At 33.9% G+C, this 21,415-nt stretch overlaps 2 protein-coding genes across 3 annotated transcripts in view; one reads left to right on the plus strand and one right to left on the minus strand.

Moving 5' to 3' along the window:
• Positions 1-16,304, plus strand: part of NEMF (nuclear export mediator factor) — a 46,177-nt gene extending 29,873 nt beyond the window's left edge. The window contains exons 19-33 of the mRNA XM_010966996.3: positions 1,727-1,839; positions 3,404-3,461; positions 3,911-3,969; positions 4,058-4,178; positions 5,263-5,539; positions 6,289-6,331; positions 6,479-6,528; positions 8,350-8,503; positions 11,014-11,091; positions 11,234-11,431; positions 12,312-12,344; positions 13,226-13,326; positions 13,426-13,469; positions 13,557-13,636; positions 13,896-16,304. Of these exons, the coding sequence (XP_010965298.1) occupies positions 1,727-1,839; positions 3,404-3,461; positions 3,911-3,969; positions 4,058-4,178; positions 5,263-5,539; positions 6,289-6,331; positions 6,479-6,528; positions 8,350-8,503; positions 11,014-11,091; positions 11,234-11,431; positions 12,312-12,344; positions 13,226-13,326; positions 13,426-13,469; positions 13,557-13,636; positions 13,896-13,973 (1,487 nt within the window). The 3' untranslated portion in view covers positions 13,974-16,304. The remainder of the gene's footprint in view (positions 1-1,726; positions 1,840-3,403; positions 3,462-3,910; positions 3,970-4,057; positions 4,179-5,262; positions 5,540-6,288; positions 6,332-6,478; positions 6,529-8,349; positions 8,504-11,013; positions 11,092-11,233; positions 11,432-12,311; positions 12,345-13,225; positions 13,327-13,425; positions 13,470-13,556; positions 13,637-13,895) is intronic.
• KLHDC2 (kelch domain containing 2) overlaps positions 1-21,415 on the minus strand; it is a 55,394-nt gene that overhangs the window by 28,939 nt on the left and 5,040 nt on the right. The window contains exons 4-13 of one of the 2 annotated variants that reach the window (XM_074365575.1): positions 19,194-19,309; positions 18,811-18,892; positions 18,549-18,632; positions 17,941-18,021; positions 17,805-17,863; positions 17,277-17,386; positions 17,053-17,125; positions 15,935-16,022; positions 15,787-15,839; positions 15,229-15,535 (exon numbers count right to left, since the gene is read on the minus strand). In XM_074365575.1, coding sequence (XP_074221676.1) covers positions 15,412-15,535; positions 15,787-15,839; positions 15,935-16,022; positions 17,053-17,125; positions 17,277-17,386; positions 17,805-17,863; positions 17,941-18,021; positions 18,549-18,632; positions 18,811-18,892; positions 19,194-19,309 — 870 coding nt within the window. In that variant the 3' untranslated portion in view covers positions 15,229-15,411. Of the gene's footprint in view, positions 1-15,228; positions 15,536-15,786; positions 15,840-15,934; positions 16,023-17,052; positions 17,126-17,276; positions 17,387-17,804; positions 17,864-17,940; positions 18,022-18,548; positions 18,633-18,810; positions 18,893-19,193; positions 19,310-21,415 lie in introns of those variants that run through there. The other variant, XM_074365576.1, reaches the window with a different exon arrangement.

Consider the following 21,415-nt stretch of genomic DNA (forward strand, 5'->3'; position numbering starts at 1 on the left):
AATGGAAAACAAAATTGGAGGACTCACATTTCCTGGTTTCAAAGCCTCCTTCAAAGCAACAGTAATCAAGACAGTGTGGTATTGGTATAAGGATGGACTGACAGATCAATAGAGAGACTTGAGATTCCTTGTTTATGGTCAGTTGACTTTCAGTGAGGGTGCCAAGACCATTCAATGGTATAGAATAATCTTTTCAACAAATAGGGCTGGGGCAACTAATATCCATGTGCCAAAGAATGACATTAGACCCCTACTTCAAACCATTTATAAAATTAACTCAAATACATCAAAGACCTAAACTTAAGAGCTAAAACTATAAAACTGTTAGAAAATAATAAGGTATGAAATCTTAATAATCTTGGATCAGGAAGTCATTTTTTAGATATGACACACAAGCATAAGCAACCATAGAAGAAACAGATAAATTGGACTTAATCAAAATTAAAACCTTAATTCAAAGAACTCTATCAAGAAAGTGAAAAGACAATCCACAGAATGGGAGAAAATATTTACAAATCATTTATCTGATAAAGACCAGTATCAAAAAAATTCTAGAACTCTTTAGACTCAACAATAGAAAGGCAATTTTAAAATGAACAAAAATTTTTAAATGTCAAATAGCTATTTCTCCAAAGGTATACAAATGGCTAACAAGCACATGATAAGATGCTCAGCATCATTCATCATTAGGGAAATGCAAATCAAAACCACAATGAGATACCACTTCACACTCACAAGAATAGTTACAATGAAAAAGTAGACAATAACAAGTGTTGTTGAGGTTGTGGAGAGATTGGTACCCTTTTATACTGGTAGGAATGGAAAATTATACAGCTGCTATGGGAAATAGTTTGACAGTTAAACATAGAATTTACCATGTGACCCAGCAGTTTCACTGCTAGGTATATACCCAAGATAATTGGTTTGCAATATTCATAACAGCATTGTTTATAATAGCCAAGAAATGGAAATAACCTATATGTCCATCAATTGATTAATAAATAAAATGGGCTGTATCCATTAATAGAATATTATTCAGACTTAAAGGAGGTACTGATACATGCTGTAACGTGGATGAACCCTGAAAACAAACCAAAGACGACAAGTACATAAAATTCCATTTATGTGAAATTCTAAAATAGGCAAGTCCATAGAGACAGAAAGTAGATTAGTGATGGCCAGTGGCTGGGAGAATGAAAAGTGACTATTAACAGATACAGGATTTCTTTTGGGGATAATGAAAATGTTCTGGAATTAATGGTAAGGTTGCATAGCTTTATAAATATACTAAAGCCCACTGAATTGTACACTTTAAAAGAGTGAATTTTATGGTATGTGAATTATATCCCTATTTAAAAATATTTGAATTCTTACTGCAGAGATATGTTAAAATGCTTTTTGAATATTTGGCAATATATAATAATTCTGGAAGTCTTCAAACTTTAAATAGGTTTTTCTAAATTATTCTTTCTGGAATGAAGTTAGAATTACTGATATAAGCAAGAGGATATTTCTTCTCTGTCTTGTTTTATTAGGCCATTTAAAAGCCAGCTATGTAAGTACATTTTTAATAAAAATAGTAACTGTTTATAATATTGAAAGTAAAATGTGGCATTATTATTTAAAATATAAGAGAATTACACCTGTCATGCTGCATGTGGTTTTCATATCTTGCTGTAGAAAGTCTGTACTTTGGTACTGAAGCATCGTAGTATTGTTCTTACAGGAGAACCGATTCCCCCTCGGACCTTGACTGAAGCTGGCACGATGGCACTTTGCTACAGTGCTGCTTGGGATGCACGAGTTATCACTAGTGCTTGGTGGGTGTACCATCATCAGGTAATAAGGGCTGTGATCCATTTTCTTAATTTATTAAGACCGACTGTTCCAAATATGAGGGTATAGAATTGAACAAGGCAAAGTACCTTGATGGAGTTGACATTTTGGTGGTGAAGAAAAATACATATATAATGGCAAGTAAAAAATGCTATAAAGTTTGCTTTAAAGCAAGAGTAAGGAGGTAGAGAGTGATAGGGGCTACCATTTTGAATATGGTGTCAGGGAAGTCCTTTCTAGGAAGTTAAGATTTGAGCAGAGACCTAAGGGGAGAGAGAATGATCTATGCAGTTATTTGGGATGAAGACTGTTCCAATTATGATTGGGATACTGACCTAAAAAATCTTTCTCCTATTCATCTTTGTTGGACTTTTCTGAATTCTCTTTGGCCCTTCCTATAAAATAGGCATATCCAGTGGGTTCTTTTATTCACTTGATTTTAGTAATTGTCCTTCTTTGGGGTTAATGCTATTTTTTGGATGACACTTCATTTCCATATTTGACTTCACATTGCTATTCATTTCACACTTTAAAGAATTATAATTGATAGTGGTATACTTTTATAAGGTCTAAAGCTATACAGCAAGATAAAAAGAGTTGATTTTATATCTGTTTATATTTTTTATCTTCTGCTATGCTGTGATATTGTGTCCTTACGAAATTAATATCACTTCTGGGATTATATTTTCTGCCTCAGTACTATTGTAAAAGTAGCTTTAATTCTTTTATGAATACATTTTTTTAGTGTGCTTTTAACACCTAGCGTAACTGTTACTAGTAAAGATACTTAGATTTTGGTGTTTCACAGGTGTGTAATTTTTTTAAATTATGAAATTATATTACTCACTTCCTATTTTGCCAGATTAGAATATATTTTTAAAAATATGCCATTGGGAAGGGGATGGGAAGGGGTAAGTTGGGAGTTCAAGATTTGCAGATACTAACTGGTATATATAAAATAGATAAGTTTATACTGTATAGCACAGGGAACTATATTCGATATCTTGTAGTAGTTCATGGTGAAAAAGAATATGAAAATGAATATATGTATATTCATATATGACTGAAGCAGTGTGCTGTACACCAGAAATAGACACTGTAACTGTAAACTGACTATACTTAAATTAAAAAAAATAAGTTAAAAAATATATATATGCGCCATTACCTTTATTTACTAAACTGAAAGGTTATTTTATTACCAAAAAAAAAATCTCAAAAAGATTTTATTTAATAAATACAGAAAATACAGTTTTATGTCTTTATGATAAGCTTATTAAACTATCCTTATTTTTCTAATTACATCTCACACTAGAGGAAATGTGTGGCTTTAGTCCATGGCATTTGAAATGATTGCTATAGTGTATCCTTCGTTATTTCTTTTCTTTATTACTGCCAAAGGTATATCTTATCATTGAAGAGATATCTATTCCTTCAGTGTTAAGAGTTTTTACTAAATTATAAACTTTTCAGGACACAGTGGTGTTTACTTCAATCTGACCTCATTTTTTCAAATGAAAGTTTAAAAAACATTTCTTAAAATAAGAATATAATGTATTGTGTTCCTCAGGTGTCTAAAACAGCACCAACTGGAGAATATTTGACAACAGGAAGCTTCATGATAAGAGGTAATGACTTGCCATTGGATTATGGAGACAGGTTTGATATTCTAATATTCTCAGAACAGAAACTGTTTCATGTGTGAATTCTATTATTAAATAAGGGAAATGTTGCCATAGTATGGCAGATTTAGCATTTGACATGTCATCTCCATATACATTTTTTATTGATGACAGTGTACTTTCAGTTTAAATTTATAACATAAGAAAGTATAGCATGACCCTTTTCCTAAAAATAGATTATTCAGGGTCTGACTAACTCAGAAGATGAGACCAAGCAGTCATATTTTTCTTTCTTAATTCTTGTTCCTATACGTAATGCCAAATTCTGTAAAGAGGAAATTTTCCTTCATGACAGAGAAAAGACGGAATAAATGTGACCATTGTGTCAGATATCTTGCAAGCATAAAATGGAGAAAACAGATTTTGAAAACATTTATGTATGTTATCTTTTGTAGGAAAAAAGAATTTCCTTCCTCCCTCCTATCTAATGATGGGGTTTAGCTTCCTTTTTAAGGTACTCTTCAGCTTCTTTGTTTTTTTTTTTTTCTGATTTTTGTTACTCTTACCTAAAGTTCCACCAGTGAAAAGAAATATTTCCATAGGTAGATGAGTCTTGTGTTTGGAGACATCGGGGTGAACGAAAAGTCAGAGTGCAGGATGAAGACATGGAGACACTGGCAAGTTGCACAAGTGAACTCATATCAGAAGAAATGGAACAACTAGGTAGTTGACAGATTGTAATAAAGTAGCTTATAATGTTTTCTGTTGTTTGTTTTACTTCTAAATTCTTACTTAGAAGATCATCTCCTTTGGAATACTTAAAATTCAAAAAACCCAACTTGCTATCTACTTTATTGGATTTTGACTTTGGAAATGTTAAAAATACTTATTCTAGTGAATTATATTTAATTGGATCCATAAGTAATTCTTGAATACATGTTTATATTACAAAACTTCAGTATTTAATGGGTAATACATAAATATGTGTAACCGAGATAGACTCGGATATATATGGGATTTAAGAATTAGAAGTGATACAAAGATGAGTTTATAACAAGTGTAATTTCTCATGAAAATTTAGTTTGACTTAATAATATATTTGCTTTAAGTAGAGAGCAGCTGTGGTTGCTGGGATAAATTTACCTACCTACCTAAAGGAGCTAGGGAATGTGTACACTCTAAATTATTTTTACATCTCCTAGAGTCATTCCTTTTTAGGAGTAATATTTCATTCTTTCACTTACAATTACCATTGTATGTGGTTTGTTTTTTTTTTCATTTTCACTATGTTCTTGACATGTATATGGTAATTGAATTCTCACAACCATCTCTGTGAGATGGTTGGTGGTATCCCATTTTATAGGTGAGATAACTAGATCATTATTTTACTACTGGATGGTGTTCCCTTTCCAAAAGTGTGAACACTTGTCATGAACCAGTTACATAACTTGTTTTATTTCAGTTCTCATGTGCAAATTAAAATAAAACAGGCAGAATTTATGCTCTGCTTCTACTGTCCTCCTTTTTGGAAATACCTGATGAAGACAAGCTATAGCTTTCATTGTAGAAGTAGCTGCAATGTCCAAGAAATTTATTGTGGTAAAAGATGTTGGAGATCATTTATTCCAGCCAATTTTTGATACAGAGTATTCTTTTGTCTAAGTTAGAGTGATTTGGGGGGATGATCAGACATTCTCTGGTGATCTTTTGGAGAATCAGGGAGTGAATAGAATATGAAGTTTTCAGGGAAATCATATAACTTTGTTGTGGTTGTAGCACTCTGACTTTCCTTGTGGTAATTCTACAGATGGAGGTGACAGTAGCAGTGAAGAAGATAAAGAAGAACTACATGAAACTCCTGCGGAAGTAGAACTTGTGACTCAGATTGACCAAGAGGATATTACTATTCAGAGTGGTGGTGATGAGCTAAATGAAGAACTAATTCAGGAAGAAAGCTCTGAAGATGGAGAATCTGAGGAGATGGTAAAAGATCAGGAACCTGCTGGTGAAGTAAAGGCTGAAGGGGAAGAGACATTAAATTATCCTGATACTACAATTGACTTGTCCCACCTTCAATCCCAGAGGTAAGTAAAAAATTATAATTTTAAGTTTTATTTTATAAGTTGGGAATGAAGAAGAATTAATCCTTATAAAAATAATACCAAGATTGACTTCAGTGCTTTTTATCCTTCATTGTTCTACAATCTTACTATCTTTCCACCATTTGATAGGGGTGTAGATCTCTCTAAAGAAATTCCCAGGACCCAGGGTAGAAAAACACAGTAAATATAAAACTAGTGGCCAAACTAGGTCAAAATAGTAACAAGTAAATGGTTATAAGTGCTAATAATGAGAAGCAATTCCATTTTTTAAAAAAAGGTATTTTAGTCTTTTAATGTCTTACTGATCATCAGGCAAACAATACCATGGTTATAAAAGCTGTATTATTGGAGTAGTTAAGAATGCCTTAGGAGTCAGACAGACCAGTAATAAGTCTTAGGATATGTCCTTGGGCAAGTGACTCTGTGTCTAAGCTTCAGGCTTCTTGGTGAAATGGAATGGTACCCCCTTCCTAGGGTTTTGGTGAGGATTATATGCATGTAAAGCATCTAGCAGTGCCTGGCACATAGTTGATGTTCAATACATGTCAGCTATTAAGAGTGTATTTAAAAGTGAAGAGATGAGTGATTTGATTATATTTTTTCTAATTTTACCAAATTTGGAAATTTATAGGATTGCCAATAATTAAGAGTATGATATGGGGATGTTTTGGGACTTTGTAAATGAATGCCTTTTACAGGCTAGTGAATCCTCTTTCTGTTTGTTTTCATAGGTCCCTCCAGAAATTGACTTCAAAAGAGGAATCTTCTAATATGGTAAAGTTTTTTTTTTTTTTTTTCAAAGTTTTATGAAGAACACCATGTCCTTCTCAGTGAATAGAATAATTTTCTACTTTTAATTTTAGTTTTTGAAAAATTAACAGTAGTGATGTTATTGGTTGACTTGCTTGTTTTTGTTTTAAGAGTGACAATAAATTGCAGAGTCGGAGGCATTTGTCAGCCAAAGAAAGAAGGTAAATATATTTGTTATTTAATTGAAAAGCATGTATTTTCTTTTAATTGACAGTTATGACAAATCACTTGGTTGTTCTAAAGATCTTCCTTATTAAAGTTACCAAGATTTAGCATAAATTTTGCTTAGTTTTTAATATTTAGCTCTAATGGGTTTTTCTCCTTTAGGGCCCTGGTCTGTCACTATAATCAGTGAAGTAGGTCAGGTAATACGAGACAGACGTTTTATTACGTAAATATGTATAATAATAATTGCAGTGTATTAAATAGGCTGGTTCTAGGACAATATTGACAGAAATAAACAGGCATACAGGCACACCTCATTTCATTGCACTTCACAGATACTGTTCTTATTACAAGTTGAAAGTTTGTGGCAACCCTGCATCGAGCAAGTCTGTCAGCACCACTTTTCCAACAGCATTTGCTCACTTCATTTCTCTGGGTCATAATTTGGTAATTCTCACAATATTTCAAACTTTTTCATTATTATTATATTTGTTATGGTGATCTGTGATCAGTGAACTTTGCTCTTACTATTGTAAAAAAAATTACAACTTGCTGAAGGCTCAGATGATGGTTAGCATTTTTTACCTATTTTTAAATTAAGGTATGTACAGTGTTTTTTAAACATAATTGCTTTGCACACTTAATATAGTATGGTGTAAACATAACTTTATATCCACTGAAAAACCAAAAAATTTGTATGACTCACTTTATTGCAGTGGTCTGGAACAGAACCTGCAGTATCTCTGAGGCATGCTTGTAGTGAAATTCAGAAGTTTTTATATAAGAGGAAGACTTGGGGATACAAAGAGTTAAAATATAAAATCCATACCTTCAAGAAGCTTTGAGTCCTGGATTAAGGAAAGGGCCAGAAATCTATAAATAGTGCTATCTGAAAGTAGTAAGAGTAGTTCAGGAGTAAGAAATACCAGTTTTGGGAAATACCATCAGAAATTTATACCTTGAACATATAGTAGGACCTCAGGTAAATGAAGTTAAGGTCAAAGACTCCAAGGAGAATTAGTATGATCAGAGCAGGCGAGGTGGTGGGTTTTTGGAAGTAATACTCATAGTGCTTTAGGGTAATGATAAATGGACTGAGGAGAATGCAGGAAGTTCATGTTTGTGAACTGGTATATTATAAGATGACCAAATGAAATTGGACCAAAAGTGGAGGACTTAGACTGACAAGCTGAGTGTCTTGGACTTATCCTGAAAGTGATGCGAAGAGGACTTTTGGAAGATTTTGAATAGGAATGTGACATAGGTAATCAATTAATGAAAATTAATCTGGAAGTTCATGTAGAACAGATTATGGGGGGAAATATGGAGGAAGTCTTGGGTGGTGAGTGATAAGGACCTGGACTAGGGCAGTGGCACTGGGAATAGAAGAGACTGCACATGAAAAATAGAATTTCCCTTTCCTCTTTAATCTGCTTATTTTTAAAATCCAATTATGCAACTGACCAATCCATAAATGTTTTACTGAATACCTAACATCTGCCAAGGCCATGTTGATAAAAAGACTACAAATCCCAGTGCCTGGCCATCAAGTTGTTGAGGGACTGAATAAGGGTAAGTCAGGGGTCACAGTGTGTTGAGCCTGGATGACAGAAAGAATGATAAATCTATGAGAAAAAAAAATTTCAGCTTTTTCTTGTGTGATAACTTTTGCTTCTTTGTATACTACAGCCTGGTTGATATCAAGTTAAGCAGAAGCTATAATCTTTTATGTATTGAACGTGTTCTGTGTAATTTTTTTAGGGTACTAAGATTTTGAAATTTTAAGAATTAGATGTTTCTGCTTCATTTATATTTAGAGAAATGAAGAAGAAAAAGGTTACCAGTGACTCAGGGGATTTAGAAATAGTAGAAGGAAAGGACAAAGAAAAAGAAAATACTCTGCACATTGAAACTCATCAGAACACAAGCAGAAATGTCCCAGCTGTGCAGCCAATGAAACGAGGACAAAAGGTAATATTACTACTTTGGGGTGAACTGTTCAACTTAGTACTATATGGTTCACTAATGAAATTGTGAGATTCCTGTTTAAGTTTTTAAGTTTAAGTGAAATAGAAGATATAGACAAAAGAGTAATACTATGTTAACTTCCTTTGAAAATTAGTTGAAAAGAGTGTTTAGGGAACATAGAGATCACTGTTCTTTTCTATACATCTGTGCAAAAGCTCTTATGTTGTGTAGAAAGGGAACAGGAGACTGTGCTTTGCCAGAGACACTCCCCTAATAAGTGGCAGTGGTGGTCTTTACTGATAATTTAACTTAGTTGTTTCAATTATTAATGCAATTTTGGTTACAGTTCTTACATATTTTATAAAGGTAGGTGATGAAGGAAGAGGTAATAGGTATAGACTGTATTTTTTAAAAATGCCGTGGTGGTATAAAGACACTGTGAGCTAATGTATCAGCGTATCTTTAAAAAAATTAAATTCCTTTGAAATCTTAATAAATAAAGATCATGTTTCATGATCTTTCCACCATCCACAGTAGTCAGAATTTCCTAGGGTTTTTTCCAGTGGGCTTCAAATAAGTGAAGGAATACATATGGAAGGGAAGAAATCTGCTCTCCTCATATTAATGTGTAAATTCAACATGAAGTCATTCAAAAAAGAACTGAGATTTTAATTAACTTGATAAAGTAATTCTGAAGTTCATTTTGGCTTTCTGGATTTTTTTTTTTTCCAAAGCTGATTTTCCTGAATTATATTTTCTAAGAAACTAAGTTCTTTTTATTGGGTTTTCCATTTCTTCGTTCAATTTATTGGTAATACTGTTCATTTTATTTTCAGTTTTTCATGGGGTGTAATGTGCATATAGTAAAATGCACAAATCATAAGTTTATTAGCTCAATTCTTAGATGCACATGTATCTGTGAAACCACCACTGAGAACAAGACACTTTCATGTTTCTGCTACTCCAGAAGGCTCTCGCCCCTTTCTAAGTAGTATCTCCACCAGAAAAAAAAGCATTCTTAGCTTAATCACTGGAGCTTATTTTGCTTGTTTTTGAACTTCATGTAAAAAAGCAATCATACAGTGTATATTCTTTTGTCTGGCATCTTTCACTCAACATCATGACTTACCATGTTGTTGTATGTAACAGTAGTTGATTTGCTTTGCCAAATAAATAGCATTCCATTGATGAATCTGCCAGTTTATATATCTGCTGTATTATTGATAATTGAAGACCTGTATCTCTTAGGTCCTCAAGCATGCATTTCTGTCCTATATAGTTAGGAGTAGAATTGCTGTGTTACAGCGTTATGTGTTGCATTTGGCTTTAAGACATTATCAGTTTTCCAGAGTACTTGTACCAATTTCCCACCAAGCAGTGTATGAGTTCCAGTTGCTCCACATCATCACTAACATTTGGTATTTGTTTTTTAAGTCATTCAGTATATATATATTGAAATCGTAATTTGGCTTTACTTTGATGACCCTGATGACTAATGATGTGGAGAACTTTTTCATGTTTGTTAGACCTATGAATATCCTTTTTTTTTTTTTTTGGCTGAAGAATTTTTATTACTTTTATGTACAGTGAATGTCCTTTTTGAAGTACCCCTTTAAAAAGTTGGGTTGTCCAGCTTTCTCATTGATTTATAGGAATTCTTTGAAATCCTATATATGTCTTGTCTTGGTTATATGTATTACAAGTCCTTTTCATGTTGTGAGACTTGCTTTTTCACTTTATTATTTATAATAGTGTTTTTTGATGAGTAGCATTCGTTAATTTTAATGAAGTCTGATTTATCAATCTTTTATGGTTAGTTTTTTGTGTCCTGTTTAAAGGAATGTTTAAAATTTTAGAAATTTATTATTTGGGCCCTAGCTGAGACCAGTCAAGACAAAAGTCTTTGGAGGTGAACTAGATGTCTTATAGTTTTAAAAACTACTAGGGTGATTTGGATGTGTACCCAGAGTAAAGAAACAGTAGTTTAGTTGATAAAATTCAGAGTATTAAAAGGGCCTCTACAATAAATATCCAGCTAAGCTTTGCTGTCCTTTTTCCTGTTCTCCCTCTATATGTATATCCTGACTCCAACTGAGTGCAGTGACTTCTTGTTACTACTGTGTTCTGTCTTTATAATCTTGCTTTTCCTGAATTCCCAGATACTATAAATCTTTCAGTTTTGCTTTATTTCCCCACAGTTCTTGCTCAAGCTGAAAGAAATGTCTGCTTTCTCTAAATTATCTTAGAAATAAACTTGTTTGCATTTAAAATATTTTGCATTAATTTATCCTTACTCTTACATGTATCTTCTTTCTCCACCAGATGGTAAAATCTTTGGGGGCGAGGACTATAGTTTTATCTGTTTTTATAGCCTCCATATTGTTTATTATAACGGTGCCTTACTCAGTAAGCATTTCTAACAGAGAATTAAGGAAACACCTTTTCTTTACAAACATGTGCTGACATTTTTTTTACTGCTGAATTCTTCCAGCCAAATTTTTTTTGTTTTGTAGAGTAAAATGAAAAAAATGAAGGAAAAATACAAAGACCAAGATGAAGAAGAACGTGAACTCATCATGAAATTGCTTGGGGTAAGTAACATCTAAAAACATTTTCTTTTGTTTTTCAAGGGGCATCAAGACCACTGTGATATGCTTTGCATTCAATACTTTGTTAAAACATTCACAAAACTGAAAATACTGACAACACTGTTTTTTCCTCTATGAATTAAAGTCTGCAGGTTCAAACAAAGAAGAAAAAGGGAAGAAGGGGAAGAAAGGTAAAATAAAGGATGAACCAGTGAAGAAACAGCCCCAGAAACCTAGAGGTGGACAAAGGGCTTCAGAAAGCATAAAGAAAGAAACCCCATCCCTTGATGTTACAACCCATGAGTTACAAGACTTGGCTGTAGATGATCCACATGATGATAAGGTAAGGCCACCACACATGTGGGCTTCTGCTTCTTAAATACGGTGACTAACCATCCCAGGATTCCCAGGACATGGGACCCACAGTGCTGAAATCAGCATGAGTGGTAACCCTATTCTTAATGGAAAGTCATCTTAGAAATACAACCTAAAAGACTAAAATTGCAGTATATAAGCATGAAAGTGGCAGTGCTGATAGCTGATAAAAAATGTACCACAAGCCTTTAGAAAACAGTTTTATGGAGAACCTTTATTTGATTAAAGCTTTTGTTTTAATTGTGTGCTCCACTCTGCAGGTAATGCTCACAGGGATCCTAAATGTATTACTGTTTTCTGTTTACCCTGAACGGTGTTATTTAGTAATATTAAAAACTCATTTTGGTGCTCAAACTTTTATACTGTTTATTCTCATATTCCTAATTTATTCTGTAAACTCTGGATTCAGATATTCAGGGGTGTTAATTATGAATGTTCTTTCACCTATAGGTTATCTTCAGATAGATTTTTTTAATGTGAATATTAAGCTTAAGCTTGTCTATGTGAAAAATTCATCCTAACACTATTGAACAGACTAGCAAATAAAAATTCTGTTCACCAGAATTCTCCATTTTCTTTCTCCCAGCAAACATAATCAAGCTTGTGTAACACTTCCAATTGTCCGAATAGCATTTACTACTTTAGCATACATTCTGTGGAAGTCTTTTTTTTTTTTTTAAACTTCAGAGAACAGTGCTTTTTCTCTTTGAATGGCATTGTTTTCTGATATAGGAGATAAACAAATTTATTCAGTCTTAATTTTATCAGTTTTTTTCCTCATAGTTTTTAATGGTGTGGCATTTCAGTTTAAGTTACAGCTGACTTTTAAAATTTTATGTTTGGAACAGGAAGAACAAGATTTGGACCAACAAGGAAATGAGGTATGATTTTGTATTGTGGCCCCTACTGTAACACTGACTGCAATCCAGTTCCCAAAATATTTGACACACAACTTCTAACTAATTAAGATGTAAAAGGCTAATACAAGACTAAACTCTGGAATGAAGGAATCTGAGTTTGAACCCCAGTTTTACTACATATAACTACAATGTTAGAAACGTTTCTCTTTGCACCTCCATTTCCTCATCTGAAAAATGAGGATAATAATTGCCCTTACTGAGAGTTTTTTTTGGGAACTAATATATGTAAAACATTCAGAAAAATTTGTGGCATATATTAAGCACTGACTATGCCAAGTGTTTTGTCCTAAATCTAAATTTACTCATGTTGTTAAATAAATATGGACAGTCTTGTAGGCAGTCCCCCAAAGGGGAACTTTAAGAAGCTCTAAGATTTCTCCTTAGAAACAGGCACCAGAGAAGGCTCTTCTAGCCTAGGGTACCCAGTTTCAGCACTGTTAACACTGTGAGACAGAGAATTCTTTGTTGTGGGGAGCTGTCCCATCCCTGGCATGTATCTACCCACTAGTACTTATCAGCAGTACTCTTATTTCCCCTCCAACCCCTCCTTCAGTTTTGACAACCAAAAACGTCTCCAGCAAGTTTTTCCTCCCTTTCTCTTAAATGTATCTACACCTGCCATTTTGAAAATTGTTTTTCATTAGGCTAGGCAAAATTTTCTAGCAACAAAGGGTATACATTTAAACATCATTAGTCTTAAACTCTGCTTCTTAGTTTCAAAGGGTCTAAGACTGTCTATCAGTAAATGATAAAATGTTGGTATTAATTTGACAATGTTTACTTCTCACTTTTTAGGGCTGGTACAGATTACTTTTATAATTGTTTTTGTTTTCCCTCTTTAGGAAAATCTGTTTGACTCGTTAACAGGGCAGCCACATCCTGAAGATGTAATACTGTTTGCCATTCCAATATGTGCCCCCTACACCACCATGGCAAACTATAAGTAAGTCATCATTAGTTTACTCAAATAGCTACCACAGTACTGACTGATGAATTGTTTTTTAATAATCTGTTTAGTAACACATGCAATTCCTTTTTAAAGATACAAAGTGAAACTTACTCCTGGAGTTCAGAAAAAGGGAAAAGGTATTTAAAAAAAATTTTTTTTCTGAATTAAGATTTTAAGCATTTCTTGCCTGAACAGAAATAGATTCTTCTATTTTCTATCTACAGCTGCAAAAACAGCCTTGAATAGTTTCATGCATTCCAAAGAAGCAACAACAAGAGAAAAAGACTTATTCCGCAGCGTGAAGGTAAAACAGTCCTCTATAAATCTCTAGAGATTGGTAGTGCAATTAAAATGTTAGCAGTTATAATTTTCTATTCAGGTTCTTGCTTTATTAGAAAATGCTGTCTTACTAGAAGAAATATAAAATAAGTAAAAATCATTTCAGGTGACAATTTTAGAAATGCCATTTTTTTTTTTTAAAGCAGTGGACATATGTTGTCATAAAAGAAAACATGATTATCTTTCATAATCTATATGGATATTCAGCAGTTCTCTTTTTTTAGGACACGGATTTATCAAGAAACATTCCTGGCAAAGTGAAAGTTTCTGCACCCAATCTTCTGAATGTAAAAAGAAAATAGCTGAAATGAAATCCTAAAATACTTGAGAAGAGCCAATTTTATAGCCTTTTGCAAGTTCAGAGATGAAAACATCATGTAACAAGACTTCCACATTTAAAAATGAACTAAACATTACCTTGCTGTATTCACCAAAAGGACTTTATTCTTTTTTTTTTTCCAGTTTTATAGGGAGGAAACTGTCTATGATCGGATTTCCTAAAATATTTGTGGACGGCTAAATGCTAATTGTATACATCTGTAGTTATTCTACATTTTCCTGAAATTTGGGGGGTTAATATTAAGTATTCATTTCATGTTGTAAAGAAATCAAATAGTTAAGTGGCGCAACTGCTCAGACTATTCTTGGCAGTCCACTGTACATGATGTCTAATATATTGATTACTCACAGGCCAATCACAGGTTTCTTTTTCTGGTGGGGGTTGAGGGTGGTTAAACATTTAAGATTCCAAGTATTGGAATACTTGAAATACTTGGAAACCCTAAGTATTGAAGGAGTAGTACACTTCCTTCTGCTTTTACACTTACCAAAAAATATATTAGACCAGATTTTAAATACAGATAATTTCCATGACTCAGCTTAAATAACATCTAGAAGAAATTGGTATTGATCATTTTTATGTATTTATACACCTTTACTTTTCACCTTAATTTATTCCTTGTAATCTCTTTCAGCTCTGTACCATTCTCCACCTCTAGTAAATAGAAGTAGCATGTTACAGAGTATCTTAACCTGTTACATAATATCATAAGGGCACTTTTAGGCTTACCACTATTAAGACTCCCGACCTAGCTTTCTTCTGTCTCCTACCAGAATGGAGAATAAAGTCATACATTATTTCCATTCTTTTATGCGCTACAAAACTTACTTTTTAAGTAGTTAGACAACAGCTGTCTTTAGTCAACATGAGCATTTGTCCCTGCCCCTACACCAAAGCATTAAGGTCAAAGTACTGAATGGCTGCTGGTCCTTCCAAGGTTTCTTTTACCAGCTTAGTCTTCTTAAGAATATTTTTCCATTTTAAATTAATGTTTAAAAAAATTTTTTATGTAGCCTACTATTGTAAATACAACATGATAGACTACTCCTGCCATTAAAAGAAAAAAAAAAAACATTAACGTCTTACAATAACTTCATCATTTTGATAGTGGTAATAATTAGTATAATATCTATCTTGATGTTACTAAATAGGAAACATATAACCATCCTTCAGGGTAAAAAGCCCAAGCATTAACTGTTTTAACAGAAGGCAGTTACTGGTGTTAAATACATTTATTGTAAACTTTAGACACAAAAATAGGTTCTCTAGGCCATTCACATGCACATTAAAACCAAAAAGCTGCAAACTACAACAATGCATATAATTATACAAATGATGTCACTTTGATGTTTACAGAATTGCTGTCCATGCAAGTGATCAGAGGCATTATTTATGAAGCCTTAAGATCCAGAAGTGTTGTTACTACCAAACCTCTGATTAACACTGTGAAGTAAGTGTTTCGGAAGGCAGTTCCATGAGTTGGCTAACATTTCTTTAAAGCAAATGACTGCTTCTAAGCTTAGCCTGAAAGTGGACAAAGAAAGAAAAATAGTTTCATTTTACTGTTTAAAGTACCTTTTTGTGTGTGTTGGGGGGGTAGTTCTTCAAGTGAATACAGTTCTAAAGATTTTCACAGGAACTCTGGATAGTTTTTATCAATGAAGGTTTGTTATTCCCCTTAAATTATCCACAAACCTGGTTTTTCAAGAGCACTAATTTAAAGTGTTTAAGAAACAATTTAAAATAATCTAAGCACCAAGTAAAAAGTTACTTACCTTACAAGAGATTTTGGTTGAACTGAAAATATAAGTATTTCATTACTGTGTGCCTGAAAAATAGATACGAAGAACACATTAAAAGTACTTCACAAGAAAGTTTCAGCAATATTATGAGGTGTCTTTTAATAAAGGGTAGTGTACTTACAGCTCTGTGATGGACAAGGAGGTTATTGGCACACCCACCAAAAACAATTACTTCTCCTTCATCACTGGCACAAGCTGTATGCCATAATCTACATTTAAAACAAAAGCTTGAATTTGAAGTCACCCAAAACACCAAATTGATGATGAGATTTTAAAGACTAAAGATTTTTAGTGTAAACTAGAACATAATGGTGAGAAGCAATTTTCTCAAGGAAAAGTAGCAGAAGTTAGAAAAATCAGTATCTTTTATCTAGATACTATAATTTTATCTCTCTGGTCCATTCCTAATTTATGCAATGAGGGGTTTGAACTGAATGATCTATTCTCTAGGGCTTTGTTTGCAATAAATGTCTTATGGGAGATGAGTGGTATATGCCCTCTCCTTTCTGTTTTCATCGGCAGGGCCAATTGGCCTTACACAAAACATGTGAGGGATGCTGAATCTGCCTGAGTAAACCAAGTATCTTCAGGCCTGATAATTCTACAGATAGAATATTTGTGCCAAATGACATCTTAGTGGCCTGACTGTACTTAGGTTAGAGGCTTGGGGGAACATGCAAGCTGACATTATCCAAATGTGCTTTGAACACCAATTTTGACTACATCATTTCCTTTAGCAGTCTCTGTAACAATTCTTTGAGGTTAACACAAAAAATAACTACCAGTGTTTTAATAGGTTTTTCTGGATGATTTGACTTAATCTTTGTTAATCTTTGTTATACAGCACAAATGCAAATCTGAAAGTTGTTTTTTTCCCCCATTAACATTCATTAGGATTTTGAAATGTTTCTTTTCCAGTTTTTTTAACGACAAACCTAGATGCAGTTCAACTCACTTGAGTAAAGAACTTGAGTATAAATTTTAAACATGTCCATTTTATGATGAAGCAAAAATCAAAATCCAGCACTATTTTTCACACACAGATAATGGAGAAGAAAGCACTGGTACTAGGATACACTGGTTTTCTTTCAAAAGGTACAATGTTAAACCTTAGTGAATGCTAGGATTTTTACAAGAATGATGGATTGAATGCAGCCAGAATTTCCTCAGTCATTACCAACCTTGTACATCTCTATGGACCTCATTCAGCATAAAAATTACCTTTTAAATAGTTCATACCTTGGTTTTTCAGCATAGGGATGATTAAATCGTATCCATTCATTTTTACTGATGCAGTAAGTCCAGGCATCACCTGAATGAAGCAAAGAGCGAGCTATGAAGTATGTTACTCTGTCAATGTGACATTGATATTTAAAGGGCACAGCTTTAACAAGAATGGTAATAAATCAGATTTTGAGTAGGTACATAAAGTATATTTCCCTTTATGTTTTTAAAGGACTTACTTAGTGGCTGTTTATCAGTGGTGAATCCTCCAAAGAGAAAGAGATGATCTGAAGAAACTGGTGTTAGTGAGTGCCAAGATCGGCCAACTGGGCATATGCCTTGTGGAATTCTGAAAACAATAGCTAAGTTACAATATCTATGTTTAAAAGCAGCTACTGTAATGCAGAGGAATACTTGTTTTCTTTATAAATTTATATGGAATTTTGAAAAGAAACTTTAAAAAGGCTTCTTGGTATTAGCAACTACATGCTTTAGAATGAACTATTTTCTTTGAAGGTAGAGTCAACTTTAGACCTTTTCTTTTCAACAAACATTGAAAACATGCTATGTGCCAGGCATACACTTACGGGAACTGAAAATAAAAAAAAATAAAATTCCTTCTTTAGGATTTAGTGATGTTTACTTAAATTCACAGTTACAGAAAATGTAAGCAAGTACATTACATACTAATAATAGAGAGTAAGGGGAAAATCCACTGAAATGTTTTTGAGAAACTTTTCTAAATAACTGTCTAAAGTGATACCTACAATTCATTCCACTCCCATGTATCCAGATTAAGATAGTGAAGATCATTCATTCTGGCATCCTAAAAAAGGATAATTATAAGTAGTTATCATTTTGGGTATTTCAAAAGCAAATCATTGAAACTGTTTATTTACTCACTCGATATCTGCCTCCAAACACGAAGCCTTTGTTTCCAACAGTTGCACAGGCATGGGCAGCACGAGGTGAAGGTGCTTTACCCTAGCAAAGTCATGAAAGCAATTCAATAAATAAGTGAACTTTCTGTAAGTACCAGAAAGAGTCTTCTGGATGTAAGATAAGATTATGCAAGACACTTGAGCTTTTAAGCTGCAGTACAGACGTCTGGTTAAACAGCAGTACTGAAGGATGACTACGAAAACCAGGAATTTTAATTCTGGAGATGTACTACTGAATGGGCTAGTCCATATAACAAAATGTTTGCCTGCTTGCTTTTATCTTTTAAAATAAAAGCTAGCACATTATATGACTTCTGTGTTAGAGGAAAAAGAAATCTAACGTTTGAGTACCTTAAATTCCAGTCTAGCACCAGGTCACTTATTTAATTACAAACAGTACCACTTAACATCTGTTAGGTAATAGATACTGGCTTAGTCTGTACATTCCTTACACTTCTCTGAGTTTTAGACTCCTTGGAGAATGATGAACTGTCAGTTGTACACTACCTGCCAACTCCTTCTTCTCTAAACAGTCTTGCTTTAATAATTCATTATTCTTTAGTAACTCACAGTAGTTACAGGCTGGCTCCAGATAAATGTTTCAGTGTCTAAAATATGTACATGATCATTCCATCCTCTCGGATGACTTGAATTCTACAGAAAACAAATAATAAAAATCTGAGTTATTTTACAAATAATGTTTTGTAAAATCACTTAGCCTTTGTCTGGTTTATTAACAAGGCAAAATGAACAAAGCTAATAGCAAACATAAAATATTATTATGTCAACAGACTAATAAGTAAGCCATGTGCAAATATGAAACTTCACTTACCCAAAAAGACGATTCATCAAATTCAAAAGTTCCCAAAACTTTGTCCTCAGGTAAATATCCATACCCTCCAAAAAATATTAACCTGTTTGATAAAAAACCAAGATACTAAAAATTCAACATCCACAAGAGATTTTTTTCTTATTTTGTCATATTCCATGAGTTGAGAAGGCACACGTGAGTATACAGAAATACTTATTCAAATAATAATGGCTAATATGGCAAACAGTGTCTTAGGTGCGATGTTAAGTGCTCTGCCACTACACTTAGTCCTCATATGGGCCCTTGAAGGCATGTTCTGCAGTTACAGTGGTTATGGGCTAAGGCTACTTGAATGGCAAACCACTTTCCACATAAAACCCAAACCTATAGTGCTGCTAACTCACTTGTTTTTATATACCCAGACACCAAGCTTGTCCTTTGATGATGGAGGAATTCCTTGGCAGTCAATTCTCTCCCATTGTAGCACTCTGTCTGTAGACCTTGAATCCAGCATGTAGAACTGTCAGAAGCAATGATTTCAGTTAGATTTTGTCATGTGAAAGAAATTCTGCCTTGGCATTTAGTTTTATTGTGATCTATGACAGTAAGAATGTCATCTATTTCAGTGCTAGTAAAAGTATAACTGCAGACTGGCTGCCAGTCTGCAAACTGTTAACTGGTCTGAGTTTAGATAAGGAACTTCAGCCAGAATGTCAATTACAAAGTCACTGTGCATCCTGTTTAGTTCAGCTTATTTTTTCCCATACACACCTTTTTGATGAAGGAGTAGAAGTGTGTTGATTTACATTCTTGGCCTTAGATAGGTACTTTGAGTTGTACTGATCTAATTTATGGTATCAAGATGACATTAACCAAAAAATCAGCAATTTTGCTTTCAATTTCAGTTTAACAAACACGTCTTAAGTGCCTACTTAACTCTAGGAGCTAAGGATAAATCTTGTAAGATTAAGTATTCATCTTTCTTTCAAAGAGTTCATGTTCAGGTACTTAAATAAATCTTACCTTTTTTTTTTTTACTTCTCTAAGACTCCTAAAGCTTCCTTTCAGTCATACTTAAAATAACCACAGTCATTGAACTAACTACTACCATTTCTCTGACTACCGCCCCCCCCCCGCCCCCCAACAAAAGCCACAGCTTCTCTTTTTCCCAAGCTTCCTCATGTTATGTCAAAATTACTTTTCTCTCCCTTGGCCCTGAAAAATACATGGCTCAATTACAGCCTACAGCAGTGCCTCAGAAAACCTTTTAGGCACATAATCCTTTCTTCAAACAAAATCTTAATCAAAAGCCTAAATATAAAAATAAAAGTGGAGCTACCCTTGTTAAAATGGAGGAGGAAGGGGCAGTCTGGAGCCTGCCTAACACCATTATGCTCCCCTCACAGGTGTCCCAAGGCATCTCAAAGAAATCCCTGGAGTTCCTAGGAGCACAGCCTGAAATTTGAAACCATTTCAGCCACGTGCTCCACCTATACCAAACCACTTGGCATTTCCATGAATAAGACATATTTGCTTATACCTCTGCATCTTGGTCCCTACACCTTAGCTATCCCTTCTAAGTGCATGATTCAATTCAAACACTGCCTCTTGGGTGAAGACTTTGATGTTTCTGTTCCTCTCTTCTACCACACACAATGGCAAGGATTCTTTTTCAGATTCATCAGTACTTACTGAGCTGTTACTATGAGCCAGACTCTGTTTATCTCCTCCTCCTCATGCTACTGAAGTCATACTTACATGTGTCCCTTCTAGAATGTAAGTTCCTAGCGCTGGGGACTGTATCATTCATCTCTGTCTCCAATGTCTAACCAAGTGCTCAGCATTAAGGTGCTTACTAAGTTGCCAAAGAAATGAATTGTTAAGAGTCAACCTATATCACATGCACCTTTCTGACTGATTTCATCTGTCTCTTTCTGGCCCAAGAAAACCTGATAACTTCTTCCTATTTGGGAAAAACACAGACAGAATCCAAACAATATCTTATGGTGCCATGTTCCAGGAACGTTAGTATATAAAATTTCATCAGCATTAATTTATCCTTCCAGCCTTTTGAGTGGTGGCCTGTTACTTTTACCCTGCCCTCAATGATTGCATCTTGTTTTCATGTAATTAACTAATATTCATCTAACACTCCAGATTTTTAAGAGAACAAGCAGCTTCCAAGAACAAAAAAGAAAGCAACCTGGGGGAATGGGTATAATATGCTCAGTGGTAGAGCACATGCTTAGCATGCATGAGGTCCTGGGCTCAATCCCCAGTACCTCCATTAAAAAAAAAAAAAAAGAAAAGAAAACCTAGAAGTTACACCTTACAAAACCTCTGATTTTACAACCAAAGCTGATTTGGGAGGGGAGTCCTGGGTTCAATCCCCTGTACCTCCATTAAAAAAAAAGTGAATAAAAAAAAAATTACAACCAAAGCTGATTTTACAAAAAACCTAGGTAAATACAGACTGGCAGACAAAACACTAAACTGCATATTCATACCATCATCAAGTACATATATTTTTTAACTGGAACAGGAATAAGTATGGGCTAACTTTAGAAATCTGAAGATGTCTGAAAAAGAACAAAATTGCCTTGAACCATAATCCTTAGAAACACTA

This window comes from Camelus bactrianus, chromosome 6, assembly GCF_048773025.1.
Source record: "Camelus bactrianus isolate YW-2024 breed Bactrian camel chromosome 6, ASM4877302v1, whole genome shotgun sequence".
NCBI classification, from domain to species: domain Eukaryota; kingdom Metazoa; phylum Chordata; class Mammalia; order Artiodactyla; family Camelidae; genus Camelus; species Camelus bactrianus.